Genomic DNA, 17704 nt, shown 5'->3' with positions numbered 1-17704 from the left:
TCATCATCTTTTTGATTTGGTAGTCATTCGTTCTAAACTGTTGCCTAAAGCTGTCGGAAATGTAATCGACATAAACAATACAATATATAATAATATTTAAAGTGTGAACTTCATGACATAGTCTTGACATCTCTGAGCTGTGTGATTCATTGATAAAAGGCATTCATAGACGACTGAATCACAGTCAAAGGATGAACTACGTTTGACGTCAAACGGCACCAACAGCCCCCCTCCATCCCGCCCACCTCCAGCGTTTCAGATGCTCAGGAGATTCTTTCACAGTGTTAATATTTAAAATCAGCTCTTCTAAAGCTCGGCCTTGATCGCATCTGAGAGTCTGCCATTGTTGCTGTGCCTGAGTGTTTGCAAAAGGACATGACCATGAAGCAAATATGAGAGTTTATTCAACACAAAGACGGCAGGATTTTCACTAAATCTTATTTCATCCAGCAAGATAATAAAATATAAATGTGAAAAACCATAAGTTCAGTCTTGTTTTGAGCCTATCAAGTAAAAAGCTTCTAGTTACATTTGAATTATTATTTTTGTTATTTGCACGCAAACCTCGAATGAAAAAATAAACAAAAAAATGTGCGTAAACATAAAAGTCAACGTTTAATTATTTATTTTTTGTTTTCGGAAACAACAAAAAAAGCCTGAAAACATGCAGGAAAAACTTCAGAATCAGAAATTTAACATATTTGGTTCATTTATTACTCAAGATGATGAAAAATCCCATAAGCACCCGAGGTTTTATTAATGCTCTGAACAGCCTCCGTTTGGAGAAACAATATATTCTTAAAGATTGATGAGCTAATGGCTAGTATAACTCATTTAAAGTAAAACAGTTTGTTACACTTTAAGCTAGCGCTTTAACATTGATCTCAGTGATTGTTGAGTTAAGCCTGATTTATACTTCTCTGTCAGCTCCACGAAGGAGAGACGCACGCACTGACAGAGACGTTTGGTTTTCGGACGTCTCCGTCTCCTGGGGAGCGTTGCGAAGCAATTCCCAGTCAGTACAACAGAGGGCGTAGCGCTGTTCTGTGGTATCCAAGATAGTGCACGTACCATTGTGTTGTCTTTTTAACATGGACAAATTTGTCTCTCATTCTCCTCCACCTCTTCAAGTGCTCGCCACCTCTGAACCCACGTTTCCCATAATTTCCGTCCACGAATAAAACACCTGCTACGTATCTTTTTTACTCCTCCAGTCACGGGTAAATAAAACGTTCATTTATATAGAGTTTTCCGCGAGGTATTCTTCAAACTGCTCTGTGTCTGCTGCTAAATGTCTTTGGTTCTCTTTACGTTTTTGAGAGCGCAATGGCGATGCTGTTGATGAAAGCGGCGTCCTGACCAATCACAAGCTTGCGTTCTCTGTCTCTTTGTTTAGAAAAGTGGGCTCAACTCTGTCCATCCTTGCGAGCCTTCTGGAGAGCCTTCACAAGGACGGACGATGGCGTTGCATGTCTCCGTCCCAACACAGATGGAGAAGTATAAATTAGGCTTAAGGAACTTGAAACGGTGCCCTATTTGAAACCACTCTGCAGCCCTCTACTGGCCAAATACAATACTTAACAGTTCTGAGGAGTGGGTAGGTGTCCCATAGGAGGAGCTCTTTACCTTTAGCTTTTTCAGTTTGTCAATCTTCAATAAAACGCACAAGAAGAAAACGAAGATGTTTGCTTTCTTGCTGGCGTGATGATAGAGCCTGGAAATTAAAGTAAGAAAGTGATGTCTTTGGAGGCGAAGCAAAGAGCTAAAACCAGAGTGAACATCGGCGGGGCCTATATACGCTAGTTTGAAGGCGCTAAATGAGGCTACAAAATCACAGACTGATGGTGACCTGGCTCTGTTGCTACTGGACTTGTGAGTAATCATATTTTTGTCCAACAGTGTGGATGCTTTTACTTCGTGGTTTATATTAGAATTAGTTGGCTCATGTTAGTGTTAGCTTGTTGTTAGCACTAGCTACAGCAGGCTGCTGTAGAGTTGTTTACGACTGTTGTAATTCCACTTTCAACCAGTAGGGCGGAGGAGTGGGAAACTGCTCAATGTTACTTTAAAACGACTCCAGTGTTGATATTTCATTTTTATGAACATTTTCAGTGCCATCAAGCTGCCATTGCACACAATATTTCATGTAATAATTTGGTCAATTATGAGGAAAAATATCACCAGCAGAAGAAAAATGTTACTTTCCCGGTGCATCTCTGAACAGCAAAATAAGGTCATAAATGGTTTGTTTCCTGGTTCAATCAAATCAATCAAATCAAAGATACTTTATTAATCCCAGAGGGAAATTAGAGTTTCAGTACACACAATTCAGAGATCAGACATACATGGGCAAGACACATGACAAGAATTGGTGATTGTGGTCATTCGCAACCCTGAGTCGCGCTACCTTAACGGAGCTAAGAGGGTTACATGAGGATTGGTTCAGGTGGAGGGAAAAAAGGCACTTCAGAGTTACCCTCCACCGGGAGGGCAGCTTTGCTCTGCAAAAAAACACCTCAAACAGAAATGCAACAGACTTCAGACAACACAACATAAGTGTCCACTAGGTGAGGTGGTGGGTTGGACTATCCCTACTTCAGTTCCTGCAGCCACGATAAGCAGCGCATGTCACCTCAGTGTGGATAGGGGGAGGAGCATTGAGGGTTGGAGGGTTGCAGTGACCCTGGAACGTTTCACCGGCCTTCCCGCAGTCCCGCCCAGGCTGGGAAAGGAGACAGAGTTGAGTTGCCATAGCGACGGCACATTCCACATACCTTCTGAGGGGGGAGTAAATTGGTGAAGAATTATGTTGCTTTTTACCACAAAATATATGATTTTAAAACAGAGAAAACAATCATTACAGCTCTCCAACACAAAGAGTCTTATGCTGGCAAAACAAAACCATTAATCACTGAGAAGCAAACAGCCAACTGGGCCTTTGTTAAAGGTCACATAAACACTTTTCATCCTATCTGAAGTAGCAAAGATTAAAACAACCACATGAGCTAATTCCACTTGAGCCTCATCCACGTTTCTACTGTCAAAAAGTCGTAAAAATATTCTGTCAGGATTTTTCATTTTCAGAGCAAAAGGAAACAAAACTTCTGGGAAATTCTTTATGGAACAGAGCCCAGAAGATCATCTCAACTAGATGACTTAGAGTAAATCACCTCTAAAGTGCGTTCACACAGGAGACCCCTCAATAAAAACCTTTGATGAAACGGAGAAACTAAAAGACTCGGAGTGGCCGAGTCTTTAAAGACACCTGAGGATCCCTTTGAACTGACTGCCTGGTAGAGCCTAAACTGTTACCACAGAGCAGAGGCGGCATTTGTTTTAATCAACTTCTAAGTGCAGAGTCTGAATATGCAAATCAGATATTTTATAAATCTATTAACTGGTTCTCTCTAATAAATTAGCGGAGCTCTGAAAACGTTTTTGCTCACCCAGGATGGATTGTCATGCAGATGAATGAGGTCAAGAGTGTGAATTTTAAACTGAGTAGGCAGCGTTTACTGTTGAAAACATGAGTAACACTAACGCCACCACCAGCTGGCACACAAGCACAGCCAACTCACCAACAAACAAATCATCTTCACTTGTGAGCTTAACTAAAAGGCTCTGAAGCATCAGCATCTTTGACCGAAGGACAAGGAAATAAATCCTTTCTGAAAGACGGAGGATTTCACGCTGTCTTCCCTGAATGCTTCTGTGATGAAAAGCAAATCAAGCACAGCTCAGAGGCAACAGAAAGGGGGATCAATCAGTCAGGCAATCAGGAAGTCACTGGGCAGTTTCTCAGTAATCTCACCTGAGGCAGCGACAGAACCCTGTTCATGTGCACATTTAACACCACGACTAATGAGAGTGGGCGCCCAAGCAGAGTCCACAGAAACAAGCCATTACGGTAAAGAGTGCTCGCTCCGACACGTCCTAAAGCTTCAGCAATGAAGATTTTATCATCTGCTTATGGTGGCGACAGCTCCGGTACATTACTCACGACTAGAACGTGTTCGTCTCAGTGGGTTTATCATTATTTACCTGAATCCACTGCCTCCCCGGTCCGGTCTGGAGTGCCTCCACTTTCAGAAGTCAGCGGATTTTGTGTCTTTTTAACAACATTTCTCCTGTTTTTGCTTTTATAATAGTAAAAAAAAAAAAAACAATAATAAATTAACTAATAAATAGAAGATTTTGATGACATGAAGTTTGGAAATGGCCTGTATTTGATACAGTGCCTTTTAGAGTCCTGGAATCCCCCAAGGTGCTTTACAACACAATCAGTCATTCACCCATTCACACACACATTCACACCCTGGTGGTGATTGTAGCCCCAGCTGCCCTGGGGAACATTGACAGAGGCTATAGTCGTAGATCAAAGGAGGAGTAAATATTGCCCATCCGTCCGTCTTCCTTCGCTGATCCGGGGTCGGGTTGCGGGGACAGCAGCCTAAGCAGAGAGGCCCAGACTTCCCTCTCCCCAGCCACTTGGGCCAGCTCCTCCAGGGGAATTCTAAGGCGTTCCGTGGCCAGGTGAGAGACATAGTCCCTCCAGCTTGTCCTGGGTCTTCCTTTAGGCCTCTTCCTGGTTGGACGTGCCCGGAAAACCTCCCGAGGGAGGCGTCCGGGAGGCATCTTGACCAGATGCCCCAGCCACCTCAACTGGCTCCTGTCGATGTGGAGGAGAAGCGGGCCTACTCCGAGCCCCTCCCGGATGACCAAGCTTGTCACCCTCTCTCTAAGGGGGAGCCCAGCGTCGGTAAGAAGAAAGCTAATTTTGGCCGCTTGTATCCGTGATCTCGTTCTCTTGGTCACTACCCAAAGCTCGTGACCATAGGTGAGGGTAGGAACGTAGATCGACCGGTAAATTGAGAGCTTCTCTCTTTGGCTCAGCTCTCTCTTCACCACGACAGACCAGTAAAACGCCAGCATCACTGCAGATGCAGCACTAATCAACTTATTCACCTCATGCTTCAGCTTTCCCTCACTCGTGAACAAGAGCCCGAGATACTTACACTCATCCCTGACCTGAAGAAGGCATTCTACTTTTGTGAAAGAAAAAAAATCTTTCAACCAGAACCAAAAGATTAATTATTTAAAGTTGAGGGGTTCAAGTCCAACCCGTAAATTAGCATTGTTGAGTTTTAAATCAGATTTTGTCTTGGGACATTCTCTCTTGCACCACCTCATGAACACTGCTGGTTTAGCTTTGGTCCATTTATGTCCACTCCTGTTATCCTTACTTTCTGGGACTTGTACACCTTCATTCTCCCAGACAGCAAATAGCACAGATGACTTAGATATTTGCGCACTTAGTTGTCAGCCGAGAACAACATTTGGTTCTGAACTTCTGAACTAAGTTATATTTAGTCCCAAAGGAGTTTCACTAAACTGAATATAAATTGTGACTGAAAATCTAAATATGTAGATTAGAGGAAACTTTTATATAAAAAAGATTTTTTAACTCCTAACATTTTTCTTCTAGGATCATTTCCCAGTCCAGAACATGGTTTCCTGAACGACCCGCTCACAGGGACATCTGAAGGATCTTAACCCGTCTGGGCCATGACTGCCAACATCTCAGGGACAGCAGCTCTGCCGGCGACCTCAGCGTTTAATCTGACGGCAGCCGCTCAGGCAGACCTCGGGCAGGGTCGGTCTCTCCCACCGCTCTGCACCCTCTGTTGCTGCGGGGTCATCAATCGCACCCTCGCTGTGGCGTTCATGGTCAGCCTGGCGTTTGCCATCGTGGTGGGAAACGTGGTCACTCTTACAGTGTTTGTGCAAACAAGACAGTCCAGAACCCCACAGGGATACTTGAAAGGTACATTTGTTACTTTATAGTCCAAAGCTTAGTAATAGTGCAGATTCTTTTTATAGCACCACATTTGTTTAGTGTCAAATTATTGAATTAAAAAAAAGTCAAATCCTCTGAAGTATTCCCAGTGACAGACGTGAACAACTACAGATTTCTTTGGAATAACTAACCTGATTATTTTGGTTGGTTTTCTAGGAAATGCATTTCAAAAGTCAAATTTATGATTTTTTGAGTATTTGGGTAAGATTCTAAACCTGTTTAAAATGTTTTTAAAGCATTTGGATGCTGAAAGTGGAACAATACAATGATAGTCTTTTAGTTTTGGCTAACGGCAGCAATTTGAGCCCCTAGCATCTTTAACTGCTTTAGCATCTTCAACCGCTTTAGCATCTTTAACTGCTTTAGCATCTTCAACCGCTTTAGCATCTTTGACTGCTTTAGCATCTTCAACCGCTTTAGCATCTTTAATCGCTTTAGCATCTTCAACTGCTTTAGCATCTTTAATCACTTTAGCATCTTCAACCGCTTTAGCATCTTTAACCGCTTTAGCATCTTTAATTGCTTTAACATCTTTAACCGCTTTAGCATCTTTAATTGCTTTAGCATCTTTAATCGCTTTAGCATCTTTAATTGCTTTAGCACCTTCAACCTCTAACTGCTTTAGCATCTTTAATTGCTTTAGCATCTTTAACCGCTTTAGCATCTTTAATTGCTTTAACACCTTTAATCGCTTTAGCATCTTTAATTGCTTTAGCATCTTTAATCGCTTTAGCATCTTTAATTGCTTTAGCATCTTCAACGTCTAACTGCTTTAGCATCTTTAATTGCTTTAGCATCTTTAATCGCTTTAGCATCTTTAATTGCTTTAACACCTTTAATCGCTTTAGCATCTTTAATTGCTTTAGCATCTTTAATTGCTTTAGCATCTTCAACGTCTAACTGCTTTAGCATCTTTAATTGCTTTAGCATCTTTAACCGCTTTAGCATCTTTAATTGCTTTAACACCTTTAATCGCTTTAGCATCTTTAATTGCTTTAGCATCTTCAACCTCTTTAGCATCTTCAACCTCTTTAGCATCTTTAACCGCTTTAGCATCTTCAAACAATTCTTTTTACTAAAGAAAACATGAAAAATTCTACAAAAAAGTATCTTATATTTTTATTACCTTTATAATATTAGCATTATTTTCTAATTATTATTCACTTACATTATATTTTATTGTGAAAGGTGCAATGACAACAAAGGTGAACTGAAGTGAAGTTGTGTTAAAATGCACGTTTCCCTCCTCGTCCTCTCTGACAGTCTCTCTGGCCATGGCAGACATGATGGTTGGCGTCGTCGTGGTTCCCTTCTCTGTCTACACAGAAATCTCTCTGATGGTGACCAGCTCGCCCCCAGTGTGGTACCAGGGCAGCGCCGCCTCCTCCACCTCTCAAGGTGAGCTGCCTAGCCCCTGGCAGCCCTGCATGCTGATTGGTCCTGTCTTTGGTGGATGCACTTTTGTCTCCATCAGCACCATCTTCCTGATGACATTGGAGCGCAGCGTGGCTATCCTGTGGCCGCTCCACAAGGATGCGCTGGTGACAAGGAGACGAACGCTGTTCCTCATCCTGCTGTCCTGGGCGGCCAGCTTCCTGCTGGCTCTGGCTCCGCTCATCTTCAGCAGTAACTTCACGTTAGAGTACAACGAGTGCAGCCGCATGTGCAATTACACCCCTCTGCTGTTTGGAGGCCGGCTTCCACATGATGCCAACATCCTGCTGCTTTTCCCAGCATTCGACTTCACACTTCTGGGTGGCACATTAGCAGTGAACATTGTGTCTTTCACCAGCATCCGAAGGTACACCAGGAAACGCAAGCTGCTCTCAGAGGGGAGTCTGAGTGATGGAGGGGGAGGCGGGGGAGGATGCTCTTACAGACCCTCCTTCTCAGACATCAAGGCTGCAAAGACAATTGGCATACTGACGTTTGCCTTCACGGCGTCCTTCTCTCCCATTGCCGTGTTCGTGCTGGGGAACGTGGTGGGATACACCTGGTGTAACTTTTCCTTTTTCGCCTTCTGGATTCTGACGGGAAACAGTTGCTGTAATGTGATTATCTACAGCGTCAGGGACAGCCGCTTCAGGAAAGGTGTGACCCTGCTCTTTCAGAGAGAACAGTCACTCCCTCACGGAGAGAAGACCTGAGGACTGCATCCAGTTATTCTGTGGCTCCGTGGTTTTGAATCACTTAAAGTTGTTATTCACTTTATTCATGAGAAGATCAGTTTCCTCCTGATGGGAACAAAGGTGATGTTACAGAGAGGAGATGGGGAAGCAGCTGTCCAAATGAAACGCATGGTCTTGTTCACACTGTTGCATGCAGTTTGGAGTTGGGACCACAAAGGGACGGTTCGGAGTCCAGGTGTGAATGCAACGAGAACAAATAGTCCTCTTAGCAGTCTGATCAGGATTACTCCGGATTACTGATGTACTCTGGTGAAAAAGTACACATCTGAGAAAACTAATTATTTAGAGTAAAACTATTTAAAGTGAAAGATCAGTGGACCAGGTGGCAAGTTTTATATTAATCAGAATGCAGCCTGATTTTTCTCAGACCGATGTAAGTTAAACCATGTGAGACTGAAATATGGTGTTATAAAATAAAATGTTTGTTGTGGTTAAAATGGGATTTGTCCACAAGTTGTTTCTTGTTACTCCTGGCAACACTGTTGGCATAAATATGAACACATTTAGGGGAAAACACTGTTAAAGAGCAAGTCACCCTCTACCAGAGTATTACTCAACTCCCACTTCCTGTTTGAAAAATGCATCAAATGCCGTTGCCTGGCAAACCGAGAGGGCGGAGCCGCTAACAAACACACACACACACACACACACAGTCTCACAACAACATTGTGACATCATATGGTACCAGCTAACGTTCTAGGGTACCTCTTAGCCAATAGCGATGGCAGATTTAAATTCAAATGCAGTGCAGAGTTTTTACCTGACAACGGCACAACACTGACAGTTTTAAGCAGAAAATTAAAATTTTAACTAAAATGCACTAAAGTGCCAAAACTGTTTACTACAGGTGTCTGCAGCACATTTAGACACGCATGTATATAGTTTAACAGAAAAAAAAGTTGATTTGGGGGTGACTTGCTCTTTAACAAATGAACTGCTTTGAACTAATACAGTCAACAAATAATCTAAATGATATTCAAATCATTGATCTCATCTTATTTCAAAGTCTGTTTTTATTTTGTTTGTTTATCAGAACTTTGCTCATCAACATGCAACCGCTCACCCTGTCCGAGATTCCCGGCACCTTTTGTCTACTTTTGAATTTGCAATGTAGCAAATTGGACCAACATCATGTAGGAAGAACTCCAACCTAAAACCTAAATATTTCTGTCTCGCCTCTTTTCTTTGGTTTAATTAAATAAAAATCCTATTTGGAAGTTTTTTGTGCCTGATTCCTGCCACTGAGTCAAACTTCAGAACCTTTAAACAGCTTTTCTGTGTTTGTGGGATAAAGATGCTACAATCTGAATAAAGGAGATTTTTTCTAGCGGCTGCCAGCTTGTAACAAGAGTTTGGTTGTGAGGACGTTTCGGCTCAAGAAAGGTGGAGAAAAAACTCATTTGCAAGTAAACAAAAACATTCTTGGTGCTATTTGTTAGTCAGAATAATTTACATGTGGGCAAATCCTCGGTGATGCCGTGCTAGAGTCAAAAGGCGCGTCCAGTTCCATCCAGGGGCTGAGAAAAGAAAGAGTAAATGATGCTTTAGTCGAAACTTCTAGGTTTGTGCTTCAATGGGCCAGTGGTTAAGATTAGATGGCTTTTTGTGCTGTTTCAGCTCCGAGGCTGTGAAACAACACAAAAACACACAATACGGCTGCAAGGAAGAGACGTGATAGGTCAGAGAACTTTAGAGCCGCCACAAGGTTACGTATTGTTGTCCCATTTTTTTTCCATCTGCTCTCATTTCACTGCTCTAATGAATGTTTTATTGTCTCTCTGAGCTCTTAAGGCAAAACATGTGTGTCAGAACCAATAAAGCACACGGACCACCTGTGGCGGATGTCTGGTTTTGGCTCAAAGGAGGAAAGGGCAAAGGCAGAGATGCCCCAGAGAGCTGATAGGGTGGGCGGGTTTCTAGCAGGGACACGGTTGTTTTCTACAGAGGCATCAAGTCATGTCCAGTCGCAGTTTTCCATGTTTGCAAGATAAAACACAACTAGGAACAGAATATTTCTTTCCTGTGTTCCTTCTGTCCCTTTAGAGACTTTCTAAAGGTAAAAGGTCGTGTGTTAGCTATGAGGTAAGGTTTCATCAGTCAGGAGTATGTGATGCGTATGGTAATGAATGATCTCCTCTAAATGGTAAATGGCCTGTATTTGTAGTGCCTTCTTACAACCCCCCAAGGCGCTTCACACCACAATCAGTCATTCACCCATTCACACGCTGGGGATGATGAGCTACAATGTAGCCACAGCTGCCCTGGGGCACATTGACGGACATGAGGCCTGCCGAACGCTGGCGCCAACGGTCCCTCTGACAACCGCAAGCAGGCCAGGTGGGTTAAGTGTCTTGCCCAAGGACACAACAGCAGCATTCTCTGGTCAGAGCCAGGATCGAACCTGCAACCTTCCGTTTACTGGACAGCCCGCGCTACCTACTGCTGTCCTGGTGAAGTTTTGTCTGTGTTTCCTGCAAAGCCTTCGGCTTCAGACCTAGCTGACACTCTTTAGAGTCTCCTCAAGGACCCATTTCTACACAAACAAATGCTCTAATCTTCTTTTCTTCAGGTGTGCTGTGTTGATATCTCAAGACCAGTAAAATGCTCTACAAAATTCAAGGATGCTCAAAAGGATTTCAGACTTTTTGTGACCAAAAATCTGGGTGTTAGGGTTGTGGTCGACAGCATCCTGACTTCTTCCATAACAAAACTCATCTGAGTCTGACAAAACGCAAAGCCTGCTCAGACCTGCTCAAAGGCAGTAATGCTTCTCTAGAGGACATTCATGTTAAAATATGCAGAACCTGAACAAGGACAGAGTGACCTGTCGAGATGTATTCACCCTCCTTCCTTCAGGCAGAAGACTGAGCAGCTTGGACAACAGGCCGAGGAATAGCGTCCTCCCTGAGGCTTCGAATTTTGACTCTTGATTGTGTGTGTGTGTGTGTGTGTGTGTGTACAAGAGACAAAAACAACAACCAACTAATTTTTCCTCGTATAATATTTCATAAAACATGAAGATAGAGCACAAATAGTTATTTAATTTGTCGGCAGTAGTATTATGGGGTTCCTCAAAGTGTCTATTATTTATTATTCAAACATTTATTTCTGCTAATGAGCCAATTTTAGATCAACAGCATCCATATATATATATATATACACATACAGGTGTTAATAGAATTTTTACCAGTATTATGTTCCAATTTAATGTTATAAATGAGTTGATTTATAAAGTTCTCACAGAAGTGTAGAGAAACTAACACAGTTTGTGATTTTTGTCAGCTCTTAAAGTCATTTAAGGATTTGTTCAGCGTGACATCCTGGAAAAATAAAACCTGATTAAATAAGAAGCAGTTTCCTGTCAGCTGTGCAGCAAAGCCATGTGAGACTTTGACATTTATAAGTTCAGAACAACGTGAAACAAGCAGGCTGAGAGGCAACAGAGAGAAGTCAGTCAGCCCTGGAAGGGGCTTCTTTCTGATTATTAATCTCCGTGTTAAAGGCATCCACACAAACTCTGTGTCTACTACAAAAAACTAATCATGTTTTTAGTTTAAATCTGAAACACGCGACTTCTCAGAGCATCAGGAAGCAGGGTTATTATTATTCATTCCAAATAGCAAACTCCTGGTGATAAATATTAAAATGCTGCAGTGATGGAGACACTCAGGTTAAGTGCAGTAGTGGGTACGATGAACCTTTGTGTATTTTTAGCAGGCAACGGAAGCAGAGACTCCAGGTAGGTGTGACACCAGTCCTGCAGGCTCCGTGCATCACCGGGGGAGACTCTGGGATTATATGAGAATAATCTAAAACGACGTGTGTGAGGTTCTCAACGGATATGCTCATCTTCTTTTGGAAATTACAAAGTTCAATCACGCCGTCTCGGTTGTTTCCTGCCCTCAATGCACAGCGCTTGAGTCATACAGCATGCTTCAATATTTATGATGCTCAAAAATAAAAATGCAAGCGACAATCACAAATTTTGCAGAAGATTGCTGGGAAATAAATATTTAAGGAGGAGCAGGCAATCCTTTAAGCCATGGATTGATTTTAGAGGTGAAACAAAAAGCTGCACTACAGTTTTACTAAAGTATACCAAAACACACACATCAGTGGTAATAAGTGTTGGCGGGGCGGTGTGTGTATTATGACTACCCGCCTCCATCACACCTGTGACTTCCTGTAGCCCGAGGCCTCTCCAGCTTTCAGAGCGACTGTCTGCAGATGGACACGGGTCGGTCCACATCATCAGCTCAGATTTACTAAAAACTACAGATTTATGCTTCTTTTGTGCATCTGTTGACTTTACAGCTTATAAACATGAACTATGTGGAAAATACTTAACAAAACTGTTTGGTAAATAAACAGAACTGAAGACTTTGTGTACATTTTTAATATCTAAATGAAACAGTTTGTCTCTTATTGCTCTTCTTTTGTTATTTAGCTGTATAATGAAACTGTTGTCACTGCTTTAAATGTGTCCTCCTGGTGCTGCAGCGCCTTTGGTTGCATGAAATGCAGTCGTATAAGAAAGAAGAGCAGACTGTTGTGACCACTGCCAACTTACAGCAGTTCCACCTAAGTTTCACATTAACAGTTTAATAAAACCACCACACCACAGCGGTACCTTTCTCTGTGGTGACACACCAAATCACCGAGGGTTCAAACGTGTATTCTTGCTTGTTTTTTATTATTTGACTAAGAAAATAGCAAGGAAAATAACAATCAGCTACTTTGCATTCACCCAAAAAAATAAAAAAGAGTTTAGTCCGAACCTCTAATTTATTTTCGTTTGGAGCAAGTGAGAGGTTAGAAGCAATAAATAACTAAACATATAATTTTATGATAATTCTGGTAGGATTTTTAATTACTCCATTTAAAATCTAAATCATGCATCCTAAAAGGAACTTGTGTTTGCCCAGATGACAAAAGTTCTGACAGTTTCCTCTGATTTCATCTTGGGACCTTCTCGGTGAGAGTTTAACACAAACATCATCAGGTCATCGCTCAGATTCAGGGGAAACATTTCTGCCTTTTTGGTTGACTGGAGCTGACAGGCTCACAGATGTCTTTCCTTCAGGCAAAAAAATAAATAAATAAAAATAAAGCTCAGACCGCACCTGCTGCACTCAGAGTAGAAAAATCACGTCTGCTCGACGTCCGTTTTTACCGTTTTTAACTGTTTTTAACTGTTTTCCTACATCTATTTTGTTTCCGGTGGAAATCAACTCCGTGACATCTCAAGAGGTGTGGTGAGCTCGGCTCAACTCAAACTTAATTAATTAATTAATTAATTTCCAGTCACAAATAAAAAACAACATTAAATCCATTATAAGCCAAGAGATGAGAAACTACCCTCCTGCACACGCACACACACACACACACACACACACACACACACACACACACACACACTCAAGAGTCAGGCCAGACATTCACAGTAATGCTTGAGACGTTGCAGCAACATCTCACGGTCCACCATATCAAAGGCAGCAGTGAGATCCAATAGAACAAGCAGCACGTAAAAGCCGCCATCGATTGAAAAAGAAAATCGTTCAAGAACTTCAGCAACGCTGCCTTAGTAGTCTGCAGTGTTTTAAAACCAGAGCGAATGATTTCTAAAACGTCGTGTTCATTTAAATTGCCACCATGTGACCATTAACAAGGGTAGATTAGAGATGGGCCCAAAATTAGCTGGTGACAACGCATCTGGCCCAGGTTTCTTTAAACGTGGGTGAATGGCCACTCTTTTAAAATCATTTGGCACAACACCAGAAATAGTGTTGGCTATGTCCAGAATAAATGGTGCCACTGTTGCAAAGACATGTGTGTCATGTGGAGGTAAAATAACTTCAGAAGAACCACTGGGATTAGTCTCCGCAACCTGATCTTTGGGTTGCAACCCTGTCTACGAAGAATTAGAGGAACGTTTTATATGTTGGGCTGCATGGTGGCGCAGTGGTTAGCACTGTTGCCTCGCAGCACGAAGGTTGCAGGTTCGAAACTCGGCTCGGCTGCAGCCTTTCTGCGTGGAGTTGCATGTTCTCCCCATGCATGCGTGGGTTTCCTCCGGGTACTCCGGTTTCCCCCACAGATCACAACATGCCCTATAGGTTATAAATTGTAAGTCGCTTTGGATAAAAGCGTCTGATAAATAAATAAACATAAACATATATTGCATCATTATATATATATATATATATATATATATATATATATTGCAGTTTATGCCTGTAAAGGAAAACGGTCTTTGCTACTTAACACAGAATCAGTTACATCACACAAAACTTGAGGATTATGAAAATGACAGACAAGGTTGGAAAAAAGGACTTTGTTGCAGATTTTAGATTAAAAAAAACAGTATTAATTTGTAAAAATCCCCTGTATCATTGAAGCCATGTTTGAATTCATAAAAATGTAGAAATAACTACATTTTGTTTAGTAAATTTGTTGTTGTTCTATTATTATGATAGAACCCTATTTTTAAAAATGGCTGCTGATTTCATGGCCTCCTACAGCACGTTTGAACCTTTCTAGCAAAAACAAACAAATACCATCAGTTTGGAAGTCTGCTTTTGTTTCTCCTTTGTTAAAAGGTGATGACCCAGCTCTGTTGACGAATTACAGACAAATATCTAATCTGTGTGTCCTGGCAAAACTTCTAGGGACCCTAGTAAGAGCAATTGAAAGACTTTTTATATTCAAACAATCTTCTCTCAAGTGTGCGATCAGGTTTCAGAAAAAAGCACAGCACCATCACTGCAGCTACAAAGGTGATCAATGACATACTTGCTGCTCTTGATAAAAGGCAGTACTGTGCCTCACTTTTTATTGATCTGTCAAAGGCCTTTGACGCTGTAGATTGTGCTGTAAAGCTTCTCTATTGGGGAGGTCTGAACATGCAAGCTCATGGTTCACAGACTACTTGAAGGACAAAACTAAATGCATTGAATGTGATGGATTGTCCTCTGAATTTTTGAGTGTCCACAAGGGCGTACCACAGGGTTCTGTCTTGGGACCCCTCTTATTAATTATGTATATTAATGACATAGGACAAAATGTGTGTGATGCTAATTTGCACTTTTATGCTGATGACACAATCATTTACTGTTTTGGAACCCCCCCCCCCCCCCCCCCCCCCAAAAAAAAAAGCTGTTGAATTCTTACAGAAAACTTTTAATGAGGTCAAACAAACACTTCTGCATTTAAAATTGGTCCTGGATGCTGACAAGACTGAGCTAATGTTGTTTTCAAAGTCTAAAAAAAACCTCTATGTAACCCCTCAGTGACCACTCAAGGGAAACCTCATAGAGATGGTCCACACATACAAATACCTTGGCTTCTGCTGAGCTTTAATTCTCTCTAAAATGAGGCTGGAAACCTCCTGTTTGCTGCGATGCTTAAAAGGATCCATTGATCTCAAGTGTTTGGCAGACTAAAGCACATTTCCTCCCAAGAACCCCTCCTCCGCTGTACCTTTTGTGTTTTGTTTCCTCCTGGCCCTGTTGAGATAAGCCTCCGTGATGCTGCCATCGACATGCTTCAGCGCTGGAATTCCTCCTCCATCCACTCTATATTTTGCTTGCATTATAAAAAACCTTTTCACAAATCAATGCTTTTGTGGTTTTTCTGGGTTGAGCGTCAGTCAGCTTTACATTTCCAGAATCATTTAGTTCCAGAGCAATTCGCGCTGCCTCCACAAACCACTGAATATATCTGGATTTCTCCCATTTTTTGACAAACTTGTCATATTCTTAATAAATTTCTGCCTTGATTTAATGTCCGTAAGCATGCTAAAAGTTTTGCAGACAGGTCTGAGTAAATTTTGTGAATGTTTTGTTCCATGCAGCCCAAATTCCTGCAAAATTTTACATTTACAAGTTAAAATGGAAAGTTGTCAAGAGACCAGAGATTGTGGACAGTAGGGAAGATGCTTATATAAAAACAGCAGAAAAGCACTCTGGTCTTGGTTGTGCTCCGACTAGCCCTTAGCTCTTCAATCATGTAGGGCGGAAACAGATCTAACAGAAAACTATGAAAATATTTTCTTCATACTGTCCAGAAGCTAATATCAGAAAATTGTGCACATGCAGCAAATAAAATGTGTCTTTTTCTTTACTGAAAAATTGTGTATTTGAACACATAAAAGAAAATAAGTGAATGTTTGCCATTTTATTGAGCTTCTTAATCCAGTTTTTAATCTTTGCAGAAAATAAATCTGAAATGAGATGGTTTCCTCACGTTTTCACGACTAAACATTTATCAGGACAAACAGCTTTTTTATGCAGCAAATGTGTGTTCTGGTAGCAAATTTTAAGATAAAATAGTGAAATATTTGATTATTTTGTCCTGTTTTATTTGTTTTTGCATTTATTTTTCTTTGCTGAAACCAACAAATTCCTGATCTTTGGTTTGGTTACACTAGAATGTAGCACTTAATAATTTACGATCTTGTCCAATAATTATAAATATGTATGAGCTTTATGAGATAATATGGATTTCTGCAGATGACAGATTGAAAACCAAACAACCCAGGGACGTAACGGCTGTGCTGCTCCTTCCCTCCAGCTATGAAAGAAGTTATATAACCTCATATCAAAGTGGCCATCATCGCTTTAGAGAGTTTTGCTTATCTGGAAGCTTTTCCTCCTCTTTGACACCACATATGAGATTAGAGCTGGTCTGGACTTGGCCTCCAGAAATGGAGGAGGTCCTTGGCAGTTCACAGCTGATCCTCACAGAGCTGCTGCTTTCACCCCTGATGACTAATCACACGCTCTCTATTCTGAGCTATTCCTGATAGACTAAGAGGGCATTTCAATGTGTCAGTAAGTGATGAAATGCTGAGAATATCTGAAAAAGCAGCCATCTGTCCCAATGGTAGACCGTAACACCACTCAGATATTTCTGCTGCTGTCAGGTAAAAGCTATCTAGAGCCTATCATGAGTTGGCAGACCTCAGCTACCGTTTACTCCTTCAATGTGAAGAGTGTATGTGTCTTTGGCAAAAGGAATACATAAAAAGTCACCTTTGCTCCACAAACACAAAAACAGAACAACTTTGCACGTGTCGCACAACATATTTCTGTGTAAATGTGAGCCAGTGACGTTTTTGCTGACCACCATAAAATCCAGACTTCAGTACAATTTCAGATGTGAAACATGTATCATTTCATTTTCAATAAGAGCAACTTTAACCAAAAACTACCTTTATGACACTTCAAAATGTTAAATTCAAATGGCAACAGCTTTCTCTACGGGAACGTTTTGTCTATTTTTTTTATTCTAGTCAACAAACATCCCAGAACAGGTCAAAACATCACCACAGACTCCACCTCTGTCAGAGCTATTATTAGAAAATGTCTTGATATGATTGATTTTAAAATGTTTGGAAATCATTTTACAGATCCTTCAATGGAAAATTTGGAAAACAAATCAGCTAAAAACATTTTTATGCCTCTTAACAACATTCAAATTCAAATTCAAAAATACTTTATTAATCCCAGAGGGAAATTGATTGCTGTAGTAGCTCAGCATAATAAGTCAAGTCATCAAAGAGTTGTTGTATATTACAATGGCTGTTGGCAGGAAGGATCTCCAGTAGCGGTCAGTGTTGCAGCCAAACTGAAGTCTCTGACTGAAGACACTCTTCCGT

General features: G+C 41.3%; 2 protein-coding genes across 2 annotated transcripts in view; one reads left to right on the top strand and one right to left on the bottom strand.

Moving 5' to 3' along the window:
- LOC107381609 (trace amine-associated receptor 13c) overlaps positions 1 to 8145 on the top strand; it is an 11241-nt gene extending 3096 nt beyond the window's left edge. Inside the window, exons 2-3 of the mRNA XM_015953365.3 lie at positions 5486 to 5824; positions 7121 to 8145. Of these exons, the coding sequence (XP_015808851.3) occupies positions 5566 to 5824; positions 7121 to 8004 (1143 nt within the window). The 5' untranslated portion in view covers positions 5486 to 5565 and the 3' untranslated portion in view covers positions 8005 to 8145. The remainder of the gene's footprint in view (positions 1 to 5485; positions 5825 to 7120) is intronic.
- Positions 1 to 17704, bottom strand: part of LOC107381616 (large ribosomal subunit protein P2) — a 129465-nt gene that overhangs the window by 46029 nt on the left and 65732 nt on the right. The window lies entirely within an intron of this gene.

Source organism: Nothobranchius furzeri, chromosome 9, assembly GCF_043380555.1.
Source record: "Nothobranchius furzeri strain GRZ-AD chromosome 9, NfurGRZ-RIMD1, whole genome shotgun sequence".
Taxonomy (NCBI): Eukaryota; Metazoa; Chordata; class Actinopteri; order Cyprinodontiformes; family Nothobranchiidae; genus Nothobranchius; species Nothobranchius furzeri.
The sequence above is the reverse complement of the archived record's forward strand: the minus strand, read 5'-3'. Positions and strand labels throughout refer to the sequence as shown.